This window comes from Desmodus rotundus, chromosome 5 (genome assembly GCF_022682495.2).
Source record: "Desmodus rotundus isolate HL8 chromosome 5, HLdesRot8A.1, whole genome shotgun sequence".
NCBI classification, from domain to species: Eukaryota; Metazoa; Chordata; class Mammalia; order Chiroptera; family Phyllostomidae; genus Desmodus; species Desmodus rotundus.
In genome coordinates, this window is record NC_071391.1 from 517,873 (window position 1) to 540,059 (window position 22,187).

Genomic DNA, 22,187 nt, shown 5'->3' on the forward strand with positions numbered 1-22,187 from the left:
CCGCCCCGCCACAAGCGGGAGCCGAGTCCTTCCGAGAGGAACCGAACGGTCCCGAGCCCGGGTCCTCCCAGCCTCGGCTCCCCTCCGCCTCCTTTCCGAAAGTGCCCGAGCGCAGCCGGGCCGGCTAATCGGGTCTCAGCGGCGGCTCTGAGTGAACTCTCCTTCCGCGGCGCGGTCGGGCCCCTTCGCGATCGGAGGCGAAAATGGCCGAACGGACGCGAGCGGCGCGGGGCCGAGAGGCTGCCGGGATCGCGGCGGACTGTGGGGGCGGGGCCAAGATGGCGGCAGCGCGGCGAGGTGAGGGGCGCGGCGATCCGTGGGCCCGGAGCCTTCGGGTCTGGGGCCCGGGGGCCCGGGGCCCGGGCGCAGGTCATCCGGGGAGGAGTGGGTTCTCGCTGGGGCTGGACGGGCCACCGGCCTGGCAGTTGGCCGTGGCGGCGCAGCGGGGAGCCCTGCCCGTCGGTTTTCCCGCGCCGCTCGGGTTCCCGGAGGTCGTCCCTGTTCGTGCCGGGGGCGCGGACAGCCCGCGCTTGGCGGCCCTACCCCATGCTGCGGGCCGCGGGGTGGACACGGGGCGCCAGTGCTGACGTGGGAACCGGGCACGCGCGCGGGCCGCAGGGACGGAGCCTGTTCTCACGGGCGGCTCTGCTCGGCATCCCTGCAGGGCCTGGGAAGAAGGGCTGCTTCGCGTCCGGGCAGCCGTGGGCTTCCCTTTCTCATTGCAACTCAAGGAGGCCGAGGCCGGGGCGGTCGCGTCCACGGTCCCGAGGCCGGCGGAGCGTCCGGGGGGGGACCGCCGGCCTGACCGTCCGCCGCTTCTCTTGCAGGGAGTGCCTCCTCCGCGGCCGTATCCTCTTGCTGCTGCTGCTCCCGGGCCGCGGCGACCCCAGAGCCGGCCTCCTGCTCTCGGCGGCCCGGAACCCCGACCCCCTTTTCTACCAGCTCTGGGCGCAGTCCCGCCTGCCAGTGGGGGCGGTGGCGTCGGTGTAGTTTCCTAGCGGAGCGCGCCGGCCCTGACCCCTCCTGCTTGTCCAGCGCCCGGGCCCTGGGTGGAGTCGCTGAAGCCCAGGAGGGAGAGCCTCCCCAGTGCAGTGACCATAGGTCCCCTGCATCATGAACGAGGGCCAAGTGTGCAGAGCTCAGGAAAGTGGGTATTTAATTGCTCCCCGAAAGGAGAGGAGTGTGTTTTACTTGAAAAAAATGGAATCCCTTTTTTCCTCTACATTTTGTCACCGGGGCCACGGTCAGGGTGCTGAAGCTGTCCTGCCTTTCATGGCTGAGGGGTTGCCGGGGCCTAGCTCCCTGCCTCTGGGCCACGGTGTCTCTGTGAAGAGAGGTCCCGGCCCCCACCCCCCATGACACCAGGGGGCATATCCACAGGTGCCCAACAGGCCTGACTCAGAGCCGCCCCCACCCCCACCCCGGGCGCCTAAGCTGCACCTGCATGGAGGTCGAGGTCGAGCGGTCCCTCTTGCCTGGCCCGGGGTGGGCACGCGGGGCAGCACGGCTGCTGGGCTGAGTCCTTAACAGCGCCCCAGCTCTCCTCGGTGCCCCTGCAGATGCTGCTGTGCCTGGGTGGGACATGCTCCGCCCTGCATTTCCTGGCCACGCTCCTGGTGATTGCCTACAAAAGTGAGTTGGGCGCGTGCTGGGTGGGCGGAGCTGTCACTGTTGCTGCCACTGCTGTAACCGGAGCTCTGCCCTGTCGCCCACGTCTGCAGGCCAGGTGTTCAGTTACCCTCAGGATCACCTGGCCCTCGACCTGACCCTGCTCTTGCTGATGGGGACTCTGGAAGCACCCCGGGTGTACCTTGGTGAGTTGGCCGACTGTGAAAACTGCACCTGTTGGGAGCCTCTAAGCAGCCTCGTTCCTAACGTGGCTCTTGGAGACACTGGGCTTAAGTGCTCCTCGAGATGCCTGCAGGCCTCGCCTTACAGCATCATTAAGTATTAAGTAGTTTATAGAGAAGTTTGTTCAGGAGACAGTAGCACGCAGCAGCCTGGGAGAGAGGCTCCCTGTCGGCAACAGAACCGCAAGGTAACAGCACTGTCCTCGGAACAAAAACACTCACCTCCTGGACTGCCCTCCCCTCAGCCTGGGTGGGGCTCCGTCCTGTCCCCACCAGGACCACGGGCCAGGAGGATTGGGGGGCTCTGTACAGAAGCACAGCATGCCCTTTGCCCTCTACCCTCCCCCATCTCACCTCGGGGGGCAGGGCTTCTGGCCCCGTCTGTCCGGCGGGTCCAGGGCAGGCACATGTGCGCTGGCATGGCCGTCACTCTGTGTGGCCCGTGCCTCAGGGTCCTGGCACGTTCCCACAGCCACACACCCGGCCAGCCACGAGAGCACTGACGTCTCAAGCCCTCCTGCTGGGCGCCCTGGGCCTTCGTGCCCCCTGTCATGGACCGAAGCCTCGCCAAGGGCAATGCTGAGCAGCAATAGAACTGCCGGGCACCTGCCCTTCCTGCCCTCCCAAGTGCCCCAGGCACATGCGGTCAGCTCCCGCCATCTGGGATGAGCAAGTTCCATGAGTGACCCGTCTGGGAAACACACACACATTGCATTTCCAGACTGGCCTTGGCCCTGAGAGTAAAATATTTGTGGAAATTTCGAACAAAGTCCCCTTGGTCCACTTGGAATTGGGGAAGGGGTCAGAGCACACCTGGGTGGATTTCAGGGAGCCAGACCTCCGTCCCCACCCCACGGCTGACCCAGAGACTGGGGTGAGGTCAGACTGTGGCTGGTCTGCACACACATCTCCCCCAGAGCTCCACCCTCGTGGGGTTTGCCTTCAGACACTCTGAGTCCTGGGGGGGCGGTCTTTCACTGGGCATCTGGAGCCACAGGCCTAGGAGCTGGCGGTGTGCTGGCCCGTGGCCTGCAGCCTCGCCCTCCTGGGTGCGCACCACTACTGGGCTCCAAGCTGTGCCCACGGCCCGGCTCTCAATGTGTCTGTTCTGCTCTCTAGGCACCAAGGGCAACCTGATGGAGGCCGAGGGGCCGCTGGCCGCCAGCCTGGTCCTCACGGGGGCCAGCGCCCTGCTGTCCGTCTACTTCCTGCTCTGGCAGACTCTGGTTCTGTGGGCAGACTCGGTCCTCAGTGCCACGCTGCTGGCCGTCCACAGCCTGGAGGCCATCCTGCAGGTGGTGGCCATCGCTGCCTTCCTTGGTTAGACAGGTGACGTGCGGCCCCCAGGATGTCCCAGATGGGAGCCCTCCTGGGGAGCCCCGAGGTCCCTGCCCCGTGGCACATAGGACAGGGCCCTCCCTTATCGATGGGCCCTGTGTGACAGGGCCAGGTGGTTTGGGTGGTTTATGAGTCTCGTTGGGGGCAGGACCAGGACAGAAGACAGTGTGGGGCAAGGTGTTGGGGACAGCTGTGGCCAGGGCCAGGGACTGGCCTGGGACAACCCTTAGGATGGCCCCAAGCCAGCAGGGAGCCACTGGACTTCGCCCCGTCACCTCCCAGGAGGAGCAGCTTCCTGCGGGTCCCTAGCTGGCTCCCTTGAGGGTGTGTCCAGATGCCGGCCATCCAGCTAGGACCCCCGCAGCACAGCATTCCGTGGGGTCTCTGCATCCCTGAGTGTCCGCGTGTCCCCACGGTGGGAAACGGCCATGTGGGTGGGGCAGGGGCTTGGGGGGTCTTTGGCCGCTCTGACAGGCAGCTCCAAAATAAAACACGCAGCAGGGCTGGTTGGCTCCAGGGTGGGGCTCCTCTTCAGCAGCCACAGCCCCTCCCCCAGGGACTGACCAGTGGGCACCTGTGAGGGGCTGTGGAGAAGCTCTCCCTGCCCTGGGGTCGGGGACCATTGCTCAGGGCTGAGATGTCCCGGCCTCGTCCTTAGGCCCTCAGTCACACCTGTACTTGGCCAGGCGAGAATCCAGGTCTCCTGTAAGTCAGTCCTTTTCAGTCCTCCGTCTGTTCCTGTTGCGTGTTTCCTGTTTGGAGTGACATGTTCAAATGCACTTGTGGTTTCTCTACACCGTATTTTTAAAATAAATAAGTGTTTATACCTCCCTGCGTTTTTCTTCATTAAGGCCACCTGCCTCCTGCAGGTCTCGTGCCCCCTTGGCACAAGGGCCCGGCCGCACCTCCCATCCGACTGCCCAGAGCAGTTTCCCCAGAGGCCTCTGGGCCAGGCTTTCCCTCCTCCGGGCGTGTCCTGGGCCTCAAGGGGGGCTGGCCTCAGCGGGGGGGGGGGGGGGGGGGGCAACACCAAGTCTTGTCCTAGGTTGGGGTGGGCAGGACCTCTGGCTCAGGCCCTGAGTGTCTGCAGCCCTGGAAGAGAGGGCCCCTGCGTCCCCGCCACAGGGGCGCTGGCCCAGAGGCTGGTAGACCCCAGACCCAAGGATCTGGGCTGTGCCCTCAGTACACCCCTCCCTTTGGCCACAGAGTCTCGGGACATCACCATGGCTCCAGGTGGCCTACACCTGGCTGGCACTCCGGGCCCCCTGAGGCCTCTTTGCGGGTTGGGGCTGGGAAGGTGCTCCCTTCCAGGCACAAGCACCCACATGACCACATGGGCTCGGCCTCAGGAAGGGCAAAGGCAGGTGGGGCCTTCCCTCTGGTTGCTCAGCAGCAGGGACACAACCAGGAAGCCAGGACTCAGGCAGGGCCAGGCCACAGGACTAAGGCCACTTCCTGCACCCTTCCACGGGCACCCCTGTGAGGCCTTGGAGACCCCTCCCTGGGGTCCTGGCACCAGGGAAGTCCAGGGGGGCCTGCCTCCCAGGGGCTCCTAGGAAGCGTTCTGTGCCAGCCAATGCCTTGCCCTTCTGAGACTCCCGTTTCTGCCCCCCCCCCCACCCTAAGAAAAATAGCCGGGGCCTTGGGGTCCTACATATAGCCTGTGGGGCCCATCCCCACCTGGGCCTGCCCTCTGACCCTTCCTCCTTGAGGGAGCCGGGGCTCCTGGAGTCCGTGCAAAGGGAGAGCGGCCCTGCGCGGAGCACTCCACGAGTTCTCCCTGGCCCCAGGCGTCCCCAGCCTTCCATCAGACGCTCCCAATCCTCAGGGGTGCCCAGGCTGGTCTCGCGGTCGCCGAAGAGAGGCTTCAGGGGCTCTCGGATTGTGAAGAAAGGAGCCCCGCCCTGAGAAACTCACAGATTGCAGCCTGGCCTAGCGGCCCTCCCCCCCCCCCCCCCATAGAGGGGTGGCTGAAGGAGGGACTCTGCCCCTGAGCCTGGGGCCAAACTTGGCCCCTTCTGGGCACCCAGGGCTGGAGTCCAACCTCCCTAGGCACCCCCAGCCACCCCCGATGGGGCCCACTTCAGCGGCTCCAGGAAGGCCTCAGAACCTCAGCGCGCGCATCTTAGCGTAGAAGGCGCTCTGGGGCCTGCCCGTCGGTCCCTGAGCGCCAGGCTGCAGGGCTGGGGTCCAAGCCCCGCCTGCGGGTGGGTGGTGGGGACGCCCTCCAGGGAGCCCCGCGCGGGCGGGTCTGGAGCGGCTGGCTGCGCACGGACGTCGCCGACCCCGCGCAGCGTCGCCCAGGTTCTAACCTGCCGCTCAGGTTCCTCCTGGTGGCTCCGCCCCCGTCTGGTCAGGCCCAGCCCCGCTGTGCGTCCTCCTGCCCGCGGAGCAGGGCGCCGACAGACGGGTGGATAGACGCACGACCGTGGGGACCCGGGGCCACGGGCAGTAGGTGAGCGCCCGGCGGGGTCAGGGCCTGGGCGGGGCGGCTTCGGCAAGGGCGACGCGGGAGGTGCGCACACCGACGGCGAGTGGCCCGGGCCTCAGCTTCCCCAGGAGGCGGTGGGACCCGGGCTCGGCCCGGGTCTGTGGGCCGGGCTGCGGCGGGAAGCATCGGTTTGTGGTCAAGGGGCTGCGCCGGGCTCGTGGTCAGGAACCCGTCCTGCTGTGGCCCGGCCGGCCCCGTCCGGTCCGGGGTGGCGCTAGGGCGCAGGGACATTTTTAAGCCAGGGCACTGAGTCAGCCGGCCGGCCCCATACCAGCCCTAGGGCTCGGTGCGGGGAGCTGGGTCCTCCGTGGAAGGGGCGGTGAGCGGGGTTCTTCCGGTTCTGGAAGACTCCACAGCCTGTTACTGGACAGGCCTCCACCGGGAGAAGACCGTTGAGATTGGCCGGGGCTCCCTGTGGGTCAGACAGCAGGAGGCACTTCCTGGGTGTGTGTGTGGGGGAACCCAGGGCCAGGGAACGTCGGGCTGGGGTCAGACTCCTGGTCACGGTCAGGGTGTGGGAGTTTCAGGGAGGAGGCGGCTGGGGGCGGGGCAGAGCTGGGTGGGGGCCACGCAGGGGCAGTGGGCACCCAGCCTCTGACTCTCCGTCAGGCCCCCTCCCTGGGCCAGGCTGGCAGGGGCAGCCCCTGAGCCTGGGGCTGTGCCTGGTGGCAGCAGGGGGCTAGGCAGGGCTCTTCACGACTGTCTCAGCCCCCACCCCAGGCCTAGTCACCTGGGCAGGGCCCAGCTGGTGGCACCTCTCCTGCCCTGACTCTGCACACACACACACACACACACACTCAAACACACACACTCACACTACCCAGGCCCTGCCCAGGCCTCTCCTGGTCCCTGCCTAGTGCCCCGCCTGGATGGCTCAGAGCTCCTGCTGGCCCTGCCGCTTCAGCCTGCTGGCTCCTGCCTCCCTAGTGCACCCTGAGCATCCGCAGCCCCCAGCCCTCCTTCCCAGGCTTTCCCTTCCCTCCCACCAGGGCAGGCCCCTTCCTCACCTGCAGCTCCCAGACCTGGGCACACCTGAGCCTGAGGGGGTCTCCCCGTGTCAGGGCCCCACCTGGCTGCCCTGGGCCTTTGGCTGACTCCTCCCCAAGGTCACTGGACTACAGGGCTGGAGTTTGAACCTGGAGCCTGCCCTTCCGCCCTCCCTGCCCTGCTGGGGCCTCCGCCCCTCTACTCTGTGACCAGTATGCGGTTCGCACCCGGGAAATGACTGCCATAAACAGAAATGCAGCCTGGGCTGGCTCCTGGGGTCGCATGGTGCCCCTGCCCCCGGCCCCTGAGGAAGCCCCACTCCCCGCAGGGGCCCCGTGCTCCCTGAGACAGATGCCATGCCTATGCCCACCTCCCTGCTGGTCCTGACGCCCCCACTCGGCCCTGAGAGCTGAAGGCCTCTGGGGCCCAGCCTGGGCCCCCGAGGGGAGGGGCCCGTCCCGGCTGTGCACGCCTGTGTGCCTACAGGCCTACATTTTACCCTGGTGTGTGTCCGTGGACACACGTGCCCAGCGCCCTTGGCTCAGCCCGCCAGGAATCCCATTAAGCAAATATTCGGGCTCACCCACTGAGGTCACGAGCATTCCGGGCATTCTCAGGCACTGATGGGCAGAGGAATCTGGCCAAGTCCCTCCCCCACCCCTCCCCAGAGAGGCAGGTGGGAGGCAGTGGCCCCAGGCCCCCAGGGAGGCCTTCCTGCAGGAAGGACCTAGTCAAACCAGAACGTCCTGGGCCGCTCCCTGCCCTGGATACCAGCACCCCTGGTGTGTGGCCACGACTCTGGCAGACCCCAAACATGGAGACCTCTTGCCAGTGACCTTTGACAGGAGGATGATGTGGGCCCAGAGACCCCCATAGGGCACTGACCGCCGGGAACCAGGCTCTGCCCATGCCCCGAGGGAGCCCCCTCTTGACTTTCCCCGGGATCCCCTGATCTGGCCCCATCCCCTCTCAGGGCTTGACAATTCCATTCCCTCTGCTGAAAGGTGCTCCCACCCCGACCCCCCTTCAAGGCCCCCAGGACCCTTTGCAGAGCCCCACCCCAGACAGCCTCTGGGGGTGGGACCCCTCTGCTGGCCCATCCTGGGGTGTCCCTGTGGAGACCAAGGGGTCTGGGATGCAGTAGGGCTGTGGCGATGGCCCGCTGGGACATGGGGAGGAGATAGGTGGTCCCGGGAATCTGGACAGGTGGTCAGGGTCCAGCCCTAGGGCCTGGGGAGCAGTGGGGAGGAGACCCAGCCCCAGGAGGTGTCAGCGCTGCTCCCTGTCCACTCAGGTGTGAGCCAGGCACGAGGCCCTGGACTCAGGCCACACTGAGGTCCACCCTCCGCCACCACTGAGGACGCCATGAGCCAGTCAGGGCCTCTGAGCTGCTGCCCAGGCCCTGCCAAGTGAGTCCCCACCCGCCCAGCTCGCCCCTCACTCCCCAACCACCGGCAGCCTGGGGAGGTGCAGCTGGGCCCCACCCTTACCGGTCCCTTTCCGCAGCGGCAGCCTGGGCCGGTCTGACACCATGGCCAAGATGAGTGCCAAGGACCTGTTTGGTGAGTGAGGTTTGAGGAGGGAGGGTCTGCCATCCCCCCCACCCCCAGCCCTGTTCTGTAGTGCTCTGCTGGGTGCCCACCAAGGGGGATGGTGGGTCACCCCAGGCACCCAGAGGCAGCTTGGGGACCCTGGTCCTCCAGGCCCCAGCAGCCCTCCCCCATGGCAGTAAGGGGAGAGGCCTTTACTAATAATTCAGGGCCATCAATATTGATTCGGCCGAGCTCCTCGCTGCAACCCGATCGGATGGGCACTGAGTGCCAGGTGTCTGCTCCAGGAAGGCCAGGCCCCCAGCCGGCCCCTCCCCCCCAGGTGCACCCCGGCCCTGCCCCAGAGGCACTGGCTCATTTATGCCTGTGGACAGGGCACCCAGTCTGGAAAGCCAAGAGCCCCAGGGCACGGAGGTGTTAGCTGGCGGTGGGGGCAGGGAAGGCCCTGGCCCGACCCCTTCCTCAGGAAGGTGAGGCTGCCCCCTGCATCCCCACCACGGCAGACCCTGGCCACGGATGCCACCGCCCGTCTGAGCGGGTCGTCCTCGGGATGGAGGGAGGTCCACCTCCTTCCAGGACCTTGAGCCCCTCCTGGTGGCCACAGGGGGCCCACGGAGCAGTACCCCTCACATCCATGCTGCCACCCTCCCTGTGGCCCAGCCCCAGGGGTCCAGCTCACATGGACCAGGGGCCCTGGGGCCTGCCCTCTGGGGTGGGTGAGTGACTGGCATGTCCCCATTCAGAACAGAGGAAGAAGTACTCCAATTCCAACGTCATCATGCATGAGACCTCCCAGTACCACGTCCAGGTGAGGCTGCGCCCCGGGGGCACCCCATCCTGCCCAGCACCCACCCTCGGTGCTTCTGGGTCCGCGGGTTGGGGATACCAACCCTGAGTCCAGGGCCCCGGGTTGGAGGCCCTGGGAGAAGTGGGCTGCCCAGGCTCGGACCCCGCAGCAGGCGACCAGAGCCAGGGCCGCCCCAGGCCCGACTTAGGCTCAGCCACAGCGGGGGCCTCCCTGCAGCTCCAGGGGCTCCCGGTCTGGGGGTGCAGGGAGCTCTGGGTCTGTGTCAGGCAGACAAGGTGCCGGTGGCCGGCACAGCCCGGGGGAGGCTGCGCCCTGGGTCCTGTCTGGCAGCCCTCAGGTGGGAAGGCCCCATGGGAAGGAGTGTGGCACCCGGGCGCCAACACGAGGGGCGAGCTTGAGGGAGAAGATGGAGCAGGGGCGCCCTGTGCTGAGCGGCTGCAGGGAAGGCTTAGGGCCAGCGGAGCCTGGTCAGCTGCTCTGCAGATGGACCAGCTGCCAGCGCAGGGGGCTTTCTCTGAGATCAGTTTGAATTCACTCTCACACCTTGGGAAACAGGCTTTTTAAATGGCCTTCCTGCTCCGGGCAGCCGGCCACATTCCCGGTTCTCGGTCACTGTCCAAGCTTGCAGGACAGCAGGGCTGGGGATGGCTGAGGAGAGAGAGAGTTGGGGGTCCTCTGGACCGGGAAGGCAGGTACTTCTCTCCCCAGGGGGCCCCTCCCTGCCCACAGAGATCAGGCAAGTCACTGCTTCCTGAGCCTCAGTTTCCTCATCTATTCAATGGGTCCACAGAGAAGCTAGGACTTCTTCAGGCTCTTGAACTGGGCCGTGTCGGGTGACACGCCCTCCCTACCCGCCTGGACAGGCTGGGGCCAATGTGTGCTGCAGGGCTGGTGACCGCTGCTGGCCCAGTGTCCAAGGTCAGGGCACGGACTGTGGGTGGGTCAGTTTTGTCCCTGTCCTTGGGCAGCCTGGCCACATCTCTGGGGGAGGGGGACTTTGCCCTCCTTGATGAGGACTGGCTTATGTCACCGGGCCTCTGGCCCTGCTCCTGGACTTTGGTCCAAGCTGGCCTGTGGAAGGACCCCCCAGGGGCACTCCTCTGCCCTCCCTGCAGCCAGCAAGGCTGGGGTATGGGCAGGGTTTGCCAGTTCCTCCCAGATGAGGAAAGGGAGGCACAGAGAGAGGGTGAGAGGTGGAGGCCAGGTCAGACCCACCCTGGCAATGAGGGTTTTTTTAATTTATTTTTCTAAGTTAGTGTCAGAAAAATTGATGCTGAGGATCGGGAATGTTCAGTTCAGTTACAGACTGTGTGGTCGCCACCAGGAATGGAGCTGAGCAGGTCCCAGAAGGGCTCCGTCCCCCCAAACGGCCTCCTGCTGACCCCGCGTGGTCCCGCCTTCCCCTGCCCCCACCCCCAGCTCCGGCAGCACACTGCTCTGTCCCCAGTCACCACATTTCATCTTTCTGAGTGTCCCCCGCAAACAAAATCCTACGGCTTGTAACCGTCCTTGCGCTGCCTCCCAAACTTACCTGAAGAAAACAGGAAGGTGGGGGGCAAAGCTGCTCGCGGCTCCAGGCTGCAGGGGCGTTTCGGCAGCCCACTGCTGTCCACAGGCACCGCCTGGCGGCCGGCAGCGCCCTGTCCGCGCACTGGGCGTGCGGACCAGCCGGGCCGCCTGCCAGTGTGGCCTGTGGATTCGTAGGCGTGACTGTCTTTGGCTGAACAGAAATGTTTCATTTTGGCGACACCCGATGTATCCATTTTTTCTGTTTATAGTTGTTTTGTGGTTGTCACTGCCTGGCTCGTGGCGCTGGAGATGTCTTCCTGCATTTTCTAGATGCCTCATACTCTAGGCGTGTATGTGTGGGTCTGTGAGTCATTTCAACGTCGCTTCAGGTGTGGTGTGGGCGCCGGGCTAGCGTTGGGGCAGGGGACTCGAGGCTGATCTCCCCCCGTAGGAGCGTGGAGCTCTGCTGAGAAGGGTTCTTCCCCCACTGGGGCGCTGGGGCGCTTCGGTTGGGCACGGGGGACGTTGTTTTATGGAAGTCGGGCCGTGTGAGTCTCTCCAACTTTGTCCTCTTCGAGCTTGTCCTGCCTCTTCTCAGTTCTTCGGACCTGCGTTTATGTTGTGGAATCCAATTGTCCAGTTCTACCCCCCAGGAAAGCGAGGGTTCCGACTGGCACGCAGTCAGCCCTGTGGGCCGGCCTGGGCCGCGGCGGCCCCTTACCTGCGTGGGGTCTTTCCGTCCCGAGCACTGACCGGAGCGCTTCTGGTTCCTCTAGATCCTGTCTGGCTTTTTTCACTGCGGAGTTCTTGTATGTCTTTGGTTCAAATACTCCTTAGATATTTGGCTTTTATGTGCTGTTATAAATGGTATTCTTTTTTTTTTTTTTAAATTTCACTTTCTGATGGTCCGGTGGTAGCCTGTGGAGAAACAAGTGAATTTCTGCTCCGTGGCCAAGTGTCCCGGGTCCAGGCTGAGTGCCTTGATTCTGTCCCCAGGGTGTTGCTGGTGGCGTCAGTCACTGGATGTGTCCACCCTCAGTACTCGGTGTCCTCCTTCAGCCACTTTACCGTTCTTACTTGCTGGCCCTGGCCAGGACCGCAGGGACACACTGAGCAGACCCCTGGCCTCGCGTCCCGGCTCGGAGGGCAGCTGTGGCCGCCGCCCTCCGGGGACCGTGGACGGAGGAGGTTCCTGTCTGTGCTCCGTGCGCTGAGGCCTTTCAGCGTGAAAGGCGGTGGAGTGTCAGCGAGAGCTTTTTCTGGATGACAGCGATGGTTTGTTTGTTTCTTTGTTTTACTGTTGAACCGACCTTGCGTTTCTGGAGTAAACCTCACTTATTCGTGGTGCATTATAGTTTTACAGGTTTTCTGTGTGGAGGTGCTAATTCGCTAACATTTTGTTACGGGGTTTTTTGCATTAATGTTTATTAGAGATATTGGTCTGTAATTTCCTTTATTTATTGATTTGAGAAAGACGGTAAGACACACACAATATGTGTTAACAACTGTTACCAGTGAGGCTCCCCGTCAGCAGTAAGCTATTAGCAGTTACCTTTGTGGGGAGCCAGAAGTTACACTCCGATTTCGAATGCACAGGGGTTGGCGCCCTTAACCCCCACGTTGTGCGGGGGTCACCTGTGCTTCCTAATTTTCCTTGTGCCTTCATGGCCCATGGGTTATTCAGAAGTGTGCTGCTTAATCTGCAATAATTTGGGGTGTTCCAGTCACGTTTTTGTCAGTGGCTTCTACTCGGGTTCCACTACAGTCAGAGACCCGGTGTGGTTCCACTCACTCGAAGTTTACTAACCTGAGCCCTGGCTGGGATGGGTGGGGATCGTTTGGATTGAGTGCCAGCCTGCAAACCAAAGGCTCGCCAGTTCGATTCCCGGTCAGGGCACGTGCCTGGGTTGCAGGCCAGGTGCCCAGTAGGGGGCGTGCGAGAGGCAACCACACATGGATGTTTCTCTCCCTCTCTTTCTCCCTCCCTTCCCCTGTCTCTAAAAAGTAAATACATAAAGTCTTCTAAAAGAAAAGAAAGAGAAATTTCCTGACGTATTTTGGGCCCAGCGGCATGGTATTTTCGGTTCGGCGATGCGGTGTTTGGCTAACAGCAAGGGTTTCTGCCCGCTTCCCTCTGTGACCCGCCGGCGGACGCGTAGCTGAGTCCAGCCTGTGCTGTGGCTTGTGGGTCTGCAGGGAGCAGCCTTGGCCCCGCACCGCGCTTAGCAGCACCCCCCACTCCACACACACCGACCTCTCTCTCCCCAGAGGGCTCCCACGTCCCCACATCTCAGCCCACAAGGTAAAAAATTCGACGGTGACTTATTCCTGAAGTAACGGTCTCAGAGTTCCCATTTGCAAATCTTTCATTCAGTGAGATTGTGTACACTTTTCTGGGATAAAGTTACCTGAATGTATTTTCCTTTAGGCTCTCTGTGCACATCTTTTGCCGGTTTTGTTATTGAGATGATAATCTACTTACTTAGTCATGCATTTGTTGGTCGTGCCCGTAATCATTGTACTTAACAAGACAGCTCGGAACGAACCGGGAACCACCGTGGTGGTGCGTCGGCCTCTTTCCACATTAAGAGAATTGGCCGTCACCATATCTGTTTGCCTGTGCTTCCCCCACAGTTTTACTTTGCATTTGCTGTTTTGTCCAGGAAGAAACAGTTGCATTTTCATTAAGTCAAATATACCAGCTTTTTCCTCTGAGCGCCTGGATCGTCTTCCCTGCTTCCGAGTCCCCCTCATGGAGCCCTTCCTGGGGTCCTCGGGGGTCACGGCACTTCCCTGTAGCGCTTCATGGAGCCTGCCTTACAGCTGGGTGCTAACGGCCCCAAGTGTGTGTGCCTGTGCGTCCCCGTCCTGGCATTGTTTCCTGAGTTCAGGCCTGAATCTGGGGGAGCCAGGCCGGGAGAGATGGGGTAGGGGGGAGGTGTGCCGGGCTGGCCTAGGATCCCCAGGGCTGCTGCCAGAAAGCTCACTCGTTCCCTGCACACTCACCGAGGGCCTGCCGTGTGCAGGCGGGGTCCCGGCGCTGGGGACACAGCAGTGAACCCAGCAGCCTGAACCCCCGCCCACCGCAGTGAACACAAAGGACGTCACACACAGGTGAGGTCAGCTTGTCATAAATAAAACACCAAGCAGTTCAGGAATGTGATGAGGTGACAGGGTGATGCTGCAGCTGGGAGGGCACTGTCTCTGAGCGGGAGGAGGGGGAGAGGGAGGGGGAGGGACAGCTGGTGCAGGGGCCCTGTGGGTGGGGGTCTGTGTGGTGAGCCTGCCAGGAGGCAGGGTGGGTGGGGGTCGTTTGTGTAGGGCAGCCAGGCTCTATCAGGGCTCGGCCATGGCCTACAGACCTGCACAGGGCGTGCAGAGATGCTCTGAGGGCGTGCTCTGCCTCTTCAGACCCCCAGGGCAGGTGTTCCTTCCCAGGCCCCTGGGCGTGGCCCCTGGGCACAAGGAGCACTCTGCCCAGAGTGACCACCCTCCCTCCTGACGCCCCCAGCACCTGGCCACATTCATCATGGACAAGAGCGAGGCCATCGTGTCGGTGGACGACGCCATCCGGAAGCTGGTGCAGCTGAGCTCCAAGGAGAAGATCTGGACACAGGAGATGCTGCTGCAGGTCAATGACAAGTCGCTGCGGCTGCTGGACATGGAGTCCCAGGTGGGGCAGCAGCAGGGGCTTCTCTGCAGGGGCGTCTCTGCAGTGGCAGGGTCAGGACAAGGGCAAAGGGCAGGCCAGCAGGGAGGGCGGCCCAGGGCCCAGAGTCCAGGGAGCCAGGCGCCCGGGGCGCATCTGCCTCTGCAGAGCCTGTACACCGGCTGCACCAAACCGGGCTGGCCTGGTGTGGGGGTCTGTGTGCAAGGAGCTGTGGCCTCTGCCCCATGGGGTCCGTGTCCGTGTCCACGTCCACTCCTGGGCCACGTCCCTTCTCTGTGCCTGCAAGTTATGCTTGTACCTGTGTCCGTGACACAGAGTCCATGTGCTGGGCCCACAAGTCACCCCCGGCCCAGGGCTGAGCCCTCCCCCCACCCCCCCCACCCCCCGCCCCGCCTCGCCCTGCAGGAGGAGCTGGAGAACTTCCCGCTGCCCACGGTGCGGCACAGCCAGACGGTGCTGAACCAGCTACGCTACCCCTCCGTGCTGCTGCTCGTGTGCCAGGACTCCGAGCAGAACAAGCCCGACATCCACTTCTTCCACTGCGACGAGGTGGAGGTGAGCAGGGCCACGGTGAGCGGGCGTGGCGGGCCGTGCGGGGGCGGGGCCGAGCCAGCCTGACGCCCCTCCCTGCAGGCGGAGCTGGTGCACGAGGACATCGAGAGCGCGTTGGCCGACTGCCGCCTTGGGAAGAAGATGCGGCCCCAGACCCTGAAGTGGGTGTGGGACTGGGGGGGAGCAGGCAGGGGCCGCCTCCAGGAGGGCGCAGCCGCTGAGCAGCCTCGTCCCCACTGCAGGGGCCACCAGGAAAAGCTCCGGCAGCGGCAGTCCGTTTTGCCTCCCCGCCAGGGCCCCGCCCCCGTGCCCGTTCACCACTTCGCCCAGGACGCTTCTCCCCCCAAGAACCGCGTGAGCCAGCCAGGTGGGCCAAGGGCGCTGGGCTGGAGGCTGATGCCGTCTCTGGGGGGCTCAGTCAGCAGCAGCTCTGCCTCCCCCCGCCCTCCATCCAGGCTTCTACCGTCAGGATTCGCAGGATGAGGAGCCACCGCGGGCCGTATTGGCTCAGAAAATAGAGAAGGAGACGGTGAGTCTCGGCCTGATAGTGCCCCCCATAGGCAGCATCCCCCTTCCCCCAGGCCAGGGGCCGAGGGGCATCGCGAGGGGCTGCTGTGGGCCCCCAGCTGACCCCTGCCCCTGCTCTGAACCCAGCAAATCCTCAACTGTGCCCTGGATGACATCGAATGGTTCGTGGCACGGCTGCAGAAGGCGGCCGAGGCTTTCAAGCAGCTGAACCAGCGCAAGAAGGGAAAGAAGAAGGGAAAGAAGGGGCCGGCAGGTGCTGGGGGTCCTGGAGAGGGCGGGGCGGGGAGAGGGTGGGGGGGCAGGGACTGGGACTAGGAACCGAAAGGGTGCAGGTACGACCCACCGGCACAGAGATAGGACGAGCTGGACTCACGGCCGCGGTCCCCCACCCCCCTGTTGCAGAGGGTGTCCTCACGCTGCGGGCTCGGCCCCCCTCCGAAGCCGAGTTTGTGGACTGTTTTCAGAAAACCAAACTGGCCATCAACCTGCTGGTGAGTCCAGCAGTTCCTCCTCTGGCCCCGCCCTCTGTGCCGAGATTGGGCGGGGAGTCCAGGTCCATTCGCCCCCAGAGCCGTCCCCCCACCCCGTGTGTCTGCCAGTTGCTCACTAGCGCCCTTTCTGCCCCCAGGCCAAGCTGCAGAAGCACATCCAGAATCCCAGCGCCGCGGAGCTCGTTCACTTCCTCTTCGGGCCTCTGGATCTGGTGCCTGGGATGGGGGGGCGAGCGGCGGTGGGGGGAGCAGCAGGCGGGGCTTCCCCGGCTGAGGGTGGAGGGAGCACGTGCCCGCCAAGGGGTGCCACTGGCTTGCGGTGTTGCGGGGTGGGGCAGGGCTGGGTCAGGGGTGGGACCCCCTCTGAACCGTCTTGTGCCCCAGATCGTCAGCACCTGCGGTGGCCCAGATATCGCACGCTCCGTCTTCAGTCCCCTGCTCTCCCGAGAAGCCGTGAGCTTCCTGCGGGGCCACCTAGTTCCCAAGGAGATGGGGCTGTGGGACTCGCTGGGGGAGACCTGGACTCGTCCCCGGTACAGCTTCGGGCAGGGAGGGCTGGGGGTTCTGGGCGGGGCCTGCTCTGGCTCACCCTGGATCTCCCGCCTCAGTGCTGAGTGGCCTCGGGAGCCGCAGGTGACCCTGTACGTGCCCAAGTTCCACAGTGGCTGGGAGCCGCCCCTGGATGTGCTGCAGGAGGCCCCCTGGGAGGTGGAGGGGCCAGCCTCCGCCCCTGGTGACGAGGTCAGACACCCACCCTTGCCTCCTCAGCCCCCCTCCCCCGCCAAGGCAGCCGTCCCCCTCCCCTGCCTGCCCCCTGCCCCATACCAAGCCCAAGTGGCCCCCTTCTCCACAGCAGACTCCAGCCAGCCGGTTATCCTTTCGAAATTCCCCGAAGCACAGCCTTGTACCTGAGCCCACAGCTCCTGGAGATGTTCTCTCCCCGGTCAGCAACGTGCACGCTCACAGGTGAGCTCTCCTCCAAGTGAGCAAGTGTAGCCTTCACCCTTCCAGCAGGGGCTCTGGGTGCCGGCCACCCCGAGTGGCAAGTGCCTTGCTCCCGTGGGTCCAAGTAGAACTTTCCAGACTGGACCCAGGTTTCCCTTCTCACTTGATATTGTTCAGTTCAAAGAAAGACAGCGGGAGCCTCCCATAAACTCACCACCCTCATACAGCTTCGCGTGTCCCCACGTGTATGTCTTAGGGCCATGGTTAGAAATTGACTGAGCCACTGAGCTCAAGGGACTCGCCAGTCCCTGTCCCTGTGCTGGAGTGGATTTAGGCCCAACCTCAGAGTAGGAGAGGGAGAGAGGGAGGGTCTGGGCTGTAACAGGGTCCCCCCACACCCACCCCACACCTCTCTCAGGACCACGCCCCACAGCCCCAGGGTCTGTCCTCACTCCTGGCCTGGGAAGGAGGCCACCCTGCCACACCCCAGGATTCAGCTGCAGGAGGGGAGGGGCCCCAAAGCTGGGTTTTCACAAGGGCCCCCTGTAAGGAGCATTTTCCCTTAGATGTAGCTGGCCCCCTCTGGCCAATCTGGATAAGGGGCTGCAGCAGACACCCCAGCCTCAGACCTCTTGCCTCCCCAGGGTCCCAAGGCCTGCCGCCGGGTGAGGGAGACACCCTGATGTCCAGGGGCGAGGACCAGCTAGAGGGCTGGGCTGGGTTGCTCCGGGCTGAGGTCAGGGCGCCCACAGGCAGCCCCCACCGGGGCTCTTGTGCGCTGTCTGTGCTGTGTTAAGGGGCCACGGCTCTGCAAACGTCTGGCCTTCCCTCCATGCTCGGCTGCTTTCCAGGGATGGATGTGACCCTCTCATTTCTTAGGTCCACACGTGGCTCTTGGGGGCTGGGCCTGGAGACCCCCAAGGTGGCCTGGGCGGGAGCTGGCCTTGCTGTGCCCAAGGGACCTGGGTTCTGCCAGCCTCCCCCGCCACTGCCTGCTGGCTGGCCCCCCCTCCATGCGGGGCCCCGGACGCTCTGCGGCTGCCACAGTTTCCATTCCCCATGATAAGCTGACACTCTCCACTGTAACCTTGGAGAGTGGAGCAGAAGGCAGCTGAGCGCCTGGGAAGTGGCTCCCCCCAGTGGGGCCCCAGGTCCAGGAGACCCCGGCGCAGCCCCTCCTATTCCACGCAGGGGCTACGAACCAGAACCCGCACCAGCCATGGCCAAGTATGTCAAGGTCCTCTATGACTTCACAGCCCGAAATGCCAATGAGCTTTCCGTGCTCAAGGATGAGGTCCTGGAGGTGAGTGCCCCACCCCTGCAGGAGGGGACTGCCCAGGGGAGGCGGGGGAGTGGGCAGGGACAGATTCATAGTCCTGGGACCCTGCTTGTCCACCACTGCTTTCCCCAAGGCCTACCCCTGGAGCTCCAATCTGGTTCCACAGCCCTGGTCCCCTCCCCCAGCAGATACTGGATGAGGGGCCCTGTCCCCTGGAGGCATTAGAGGGGGAAAGGACCGGGGGACCCACCAACCCACCAGGAGCTTGTCATTCATGCCCACCCCTGGAGCCCCCTGGAGGCACCGTCTGGATTCAGTGCCAACCCCAAATCTAGGTCGCCCCTGGGGGAGGAGAGTGGAGCGAGTGAAGCAGGGGACCTCTGTCTACAGCCAGGCTGGGGCCCCTGGCTCAGGGTGCTGCTGGGGTGTGGGCCCCTATGGGTGGGCAGGAAGGTTGCACTAGGCCAGGAGCACCTGGAGCGGGTGACGATGATTCCCATGGGGCTCAGGGGCTCAGGGGGGAGATGCTAAGCTGTCTCTGGACCATCTATAGTGGGGGGATGGTGCGTGCTGGTGGTCCCAGTGCCCCACACTGGTGCCTGTGGCCAGAGGGCGGGGGTGAGGTGGGGAAACCTGTTGGCCAGGAGTGACAGCTGGTGTGTGGTGCCCCCAGGTGCTGGAAGACAGCCACCAGTGGTGGAAGCTTCGCAGCCGCAGCGGCCAGGCGGGCTATGTGCCCCACAACATCCTGGACGAGGTCCGGCCTGAGGACGTGGGTGCCCCCCTCGAGCAGGTGATGGGGGTGTGCGGCCTTGCTGCAGGCTCTGCCCTGTGGCGCCTGTAGTGAGTGACAGGAAAAGATGCTGCCCCTGAGCCTGGACCGGGGTGGGGTGGGGGCATGGTTCAGGTCCCGGGAGGGAAATCAGGGAGGGTTCTTCACCCTCTCCTGACTCCAACCCTGCGGGGGTGGGGGAGGGATGAGTGACGCCGTTGGGCCCGCTCCCTGCTCTCCCCCCACCTGCAGGCTGGTCCGAAATACTGGGGTCCTGCCAGCCCCACGCAGAAGCTGCCTCCGAGCTTCGCAGGAAACAAAGAGGGTGAGGGGGCAGGGCCGGGGTGAGGGCTGGAGCCGCGGGGGAGGGGCAGGGGGAGCCTGGGGCCGGCCGGCGGGCGGGGACTGAGCCGCTAGCCCCTCAGAGCTGATCCACCACATGGACGAGGTTAATGACGAGCTCCTGAAGAAAATCAGCCACTTCAAGGCGCAGCCGCAGCGGCACTTCCGAGTGGAGCGCAGCCAGCCGGTGCGCCTGCCGCTCACCTACGAGTCGGGGCCCCTGGAGGTCCGCGCCTGGCTGGAAGCCAAGGCCTTCAGTGCGCGGTGAGCCGGCAGTGCGGCAGGCGGGCAGGTGGCCGCCACGCCCATGCCAGGTCCCGCCGCGCTCACGCCCGCCTGCCCCACAGGATCGTGGACAGCCTGGGCATCCTGACTGGCGCCCAGCTCTTCTCGCTCAACAAAGACGAGCTGAAGAAGGTGTGCGGGGAGGAGGGCAGCCGCGTGTACAGCCAGCTCACCGTGCAGAAGGCCGTCCTGGAGGTGAGCCCAGGCAGGCCTCCTGGGCCTCCCTCCCCCCACCTGCTCCGTGTGCCCTAGGTTGAGACCTCCCCACTCCCGTTCCTAGAAGCAGCAAGGCGGATCGGAGCTGGAGGAACTCATGAACAAGTTTCATTCCAAGAACCAGAGGAGGGTGGAGGATGACAGCTAACCTGGTCCCGCCGGCTATGCCGCTGCCCTGCCACCCTGCCGCCCTGGCAGGGGCAGGGCCCCAGGCGGCCGCCCCCATGCATGGAGTGTTATGTTCTCACATGTATGGATTCTTGCCCTGGACACAGAGGGAGTGTGGTGCTGGCCGGGGCCCTGCCCCTGGCACATGGCCTGTCCTCAGGCTCAGCAACATCCCAGCCCACACTTACCTGCCTGCTCCAAGGCCCACCTCAGCCAAACTTGCCGCCTGGCCGTGCCAGCCCCTCACCCACCTGCCCACTGCAACCAGACCCAGCCTGGCCCCCCTCCCAGTGCTCCCCACTCCTCTCCCTAAGGCCACAGAACCCCTTTCCTCTGGCCTCTTTCACCCACGTGGGGGTCCCTGGTGCCTGTGAATCTGTCCCTGTCCCGTGCCCGAGATGCTCAATTCACACCCATCTGAACTCCCTCATCCTCACAGCCCCAGGTGCGTTGTGGGCTGGGAGGGCAGCTGCCCTGGGCTCAAGGCTGACCAGGCTGGTGACCTTTGCCCCAGATAGTGCCCACAGCTCCCGCCCCATGCACTGCTCCCTGGGGGTGGCCTGGGGTACCTGCTGGCTCCCTCCGCCTTTTCAAGAAGCAAGCATGGACTGGACTCATCCAAGCACCTACATTGGACACCCCACCCCCACTGCCTCATGCCCACCCCATCCCCGAGGCAGAGCCCAAGGAAAGGAGCTGTCTCTGACCAAGGCTCAGGCCCTGTAGGGGGCCCTGGACTCTGCAGGTCACAACCCAGAGCTGAGAGGGAGCCAAGCTCAAAGGCCGTGACATTAAACCAATTGTCTCCTCACAGCTGCCATCTGTCTCCTGGAGCTGGGCGGGTGTGTGTGTGGGGGGGGTTGGCTGTGGGTCCTGCAGCTGACCTGAAGTTGCACCCTTTGTGAGGGCAGTCAGGCAGGGGCCAGCTGTGGCCAGGCCGGCAGTTGAGGCCCCAAATTAGACCGCTGACCCCAGAGCCCAGGTGGGGCAGTAGGGAGACCCTCCCCTCCACACATGTCCAGAGGGTGCAGGGACCTTCCTGGGAGGGGAGGGGTTAAGAGGGGCCCTGCCCACAAGGCGGGAAGACTGTCACCCCAGGGAAGTGGGAGTGGGGGAGGTGCATCAGAGGAGCAAGGGAGGGTTTGATCTGGAGAGCTAAGCCGAGGATGGGGTGGGGGCAGGGGAAGGAAGAGGATGCTGGGTGGCTGGATGGCGCTGACGGTCACCTGGGCTGTCGTGGGTGCCGGAGCAGAGTGGTGCCTGAGCGCGCAGAGGGCGGAATGCTGCACCTGCAGGCCCCAGACCACCTGGCCTGTGCCCCACCTCAGGAGGAGGCCGCTGGCGCCCTCTGCTGGCGACTCTGCATGCTGCCTTGCCTGGCGGCCAAGGGGTGCCCTAGCACCTGTCTGGTTCCCCAGCGTTTTGACCTGCATGGCCCCATAGGAGCGGATGGACCAACCCTGGTTCAGGGTATCCAGAGTGTCCAGTCTTGGGGCCTCTGCCTGCTGGACAGGGGAGTCCGAGCAAGCTTGGGTGCAGAGGGCAGGTTGGGCTTGGCGGGGCTGAGTTGGGAGGGCTGCCCCTAGGCTGGTGGACCCTTGAGACAGGACCAGTCCCCGGATCTGGAAAGCCCAACCTAACGGGACAGGCCACTCTGGGCCAAGTCTGTCCAGTAGGGCTCAGTCAAGGGGACTGGGGGGTGTCTGGTGCCCTGTGTGCCACTGCGGAAACCTGACCACCTCAGCCCCTCTCTCCAGGGAGGAAAGGACCCAGCCCCACCTCCAGGCCAGAAAAGCCGTCAGCCCTTCGAGCCGGGCAGGACCCTGCGGGCAGCGAGATGGAGCCTCAGAGGAAAAGGGAGCAACGTCCCTCCCTCTGGAAACCCACAGCCCTGCCGGGTCCCACCTCCAGGCGGCTTTGGGTACCCCGACAAGGCCACCCCACCGTCCCCACGAGGCTGAGCCCCCCCGTCAGGGTGGAGATGGGCCCCCTTTGGATGGGGCTGGACGTCCTTGTCCTTGTGGGCCAGGGGTCCTGTGGGGCGGGGCTCATGGCACTATTTTCACTGTATTGTTTCTAAAAAGAACTTCTTACAGAAGTGTCCGCGGTTGGCCGCTGGCTCTCCGGAGTGCTGCCCGGTCACTAGAGGATAGCGTTAAGTGGGCTCACCCCTGTGAGGGTCTAAGCTGGGCCGGAGGCCGGGTGTGCGCCGCTCGGGGCCTGGACGCAGCAGGTCTTTTGGGGGCTTGAGTGGGAGTGGGCCATTTGCAGAAATTCGTTCGTTCGGTGCGTGGGCACTGAGGGGTGGACGTGAGTTCAGAGTTGAAAGGCAGGCCCAGCTCTCTACCTACAGGCCTGGGGCCGCTGCTTTCGCTACAGTCCCGAAAGAAGGGGGTGTTCTACACC

General features: G+C 64.4%; 2 protein-coding genes and 1 long non-coding RNA gene across 4 annotated transcripts; 2 read left to right on the plus strand and 1 right to left on the minus strand.

Annotated features, from left to right (window-relative positions):
* The first annotated feature begins 183 nt into the window (after positions 1-183).
* TMEM80 (transmembrane protein 80) lies at positions 184-4,018 on the plus strand. The gene is made up of 5 exons (XM_053925719.1): positions 184-297; positions 828-847; positions 1,539-1,632; positions 1,722-1,814; positions 2,970-4,018. The coding sequence occupies exons 1-5, from the start codon at positions 204-206 to the stop codon at positions 3,173-3,175; spliced, it is 507 nt and encodes a 168-aa protein (XP_053781694.1). The 5' UTR covers positions 184-203; the 3' UTR covers positions 3,176-4,018.
* On the minus strand, positions 2,579-5,634 carry LOC139440903 (uncharacterized). Its single transcript, XR_011651179.1, has 2 exons — positions 5,501-5,634; positions 2,579-3,940 (listed from the first exon to the last, which is right to left on the minus strand). It is a non-coding gene; the product is annotated as an uncharacterized lncRNA (long non-coding RNA).
* On the plus strand, positions 5,513-20,592 carry EPS8L2 (EPS8 signaling adaptor L2). 2 transcript variants are annotated; one of them, XM_053925717.1, is made up of 21 exons: positions 5,513-5,643; positions 7,961-8,075; positions 8,173-8,228; positions 8,960-9,024; positions 14,045-14,206; positions 14,609-14,758; positions 14,837-14,916; positions 14,998-15,122; positions 15,211-15,284; positions 15,410-15,536; positions 15,686-15,774; positions 15,912-15,986; positions 16,159-16,307; positions 16,383-16,515; positions 16,628-16,740; positions 17,911-18,022; positions 18,672-18,791; positions 19,023-19,095; positions 19,196-19,376; positions 19,460-19,592; positions 19,678-20,592. In XM_053925717.1, exons 2-21 carry the CDS (start codon positions 8,032-8,034, stop codon positions 19,759-19,761), a joined length of 2,145 nt encoding a protein of 714 aa, XP_053781692.1. In that variant the 5' UTR covers positions 5,513-5,643; positions 7,961-8,031; the 3' UTR covers positions 19,762-20,592. The 2 variants fall into 2 exon arrangements, with proteins under 2 accessions (XP_053781692.1, XP_053781693.1); XM_053925718.2 differs by having other exon boundaries at positions 5,514-5,643; positions 16,631-16,740.
* Positions 20,593-22,187: the final 1,595 nt, after the last annotated feature.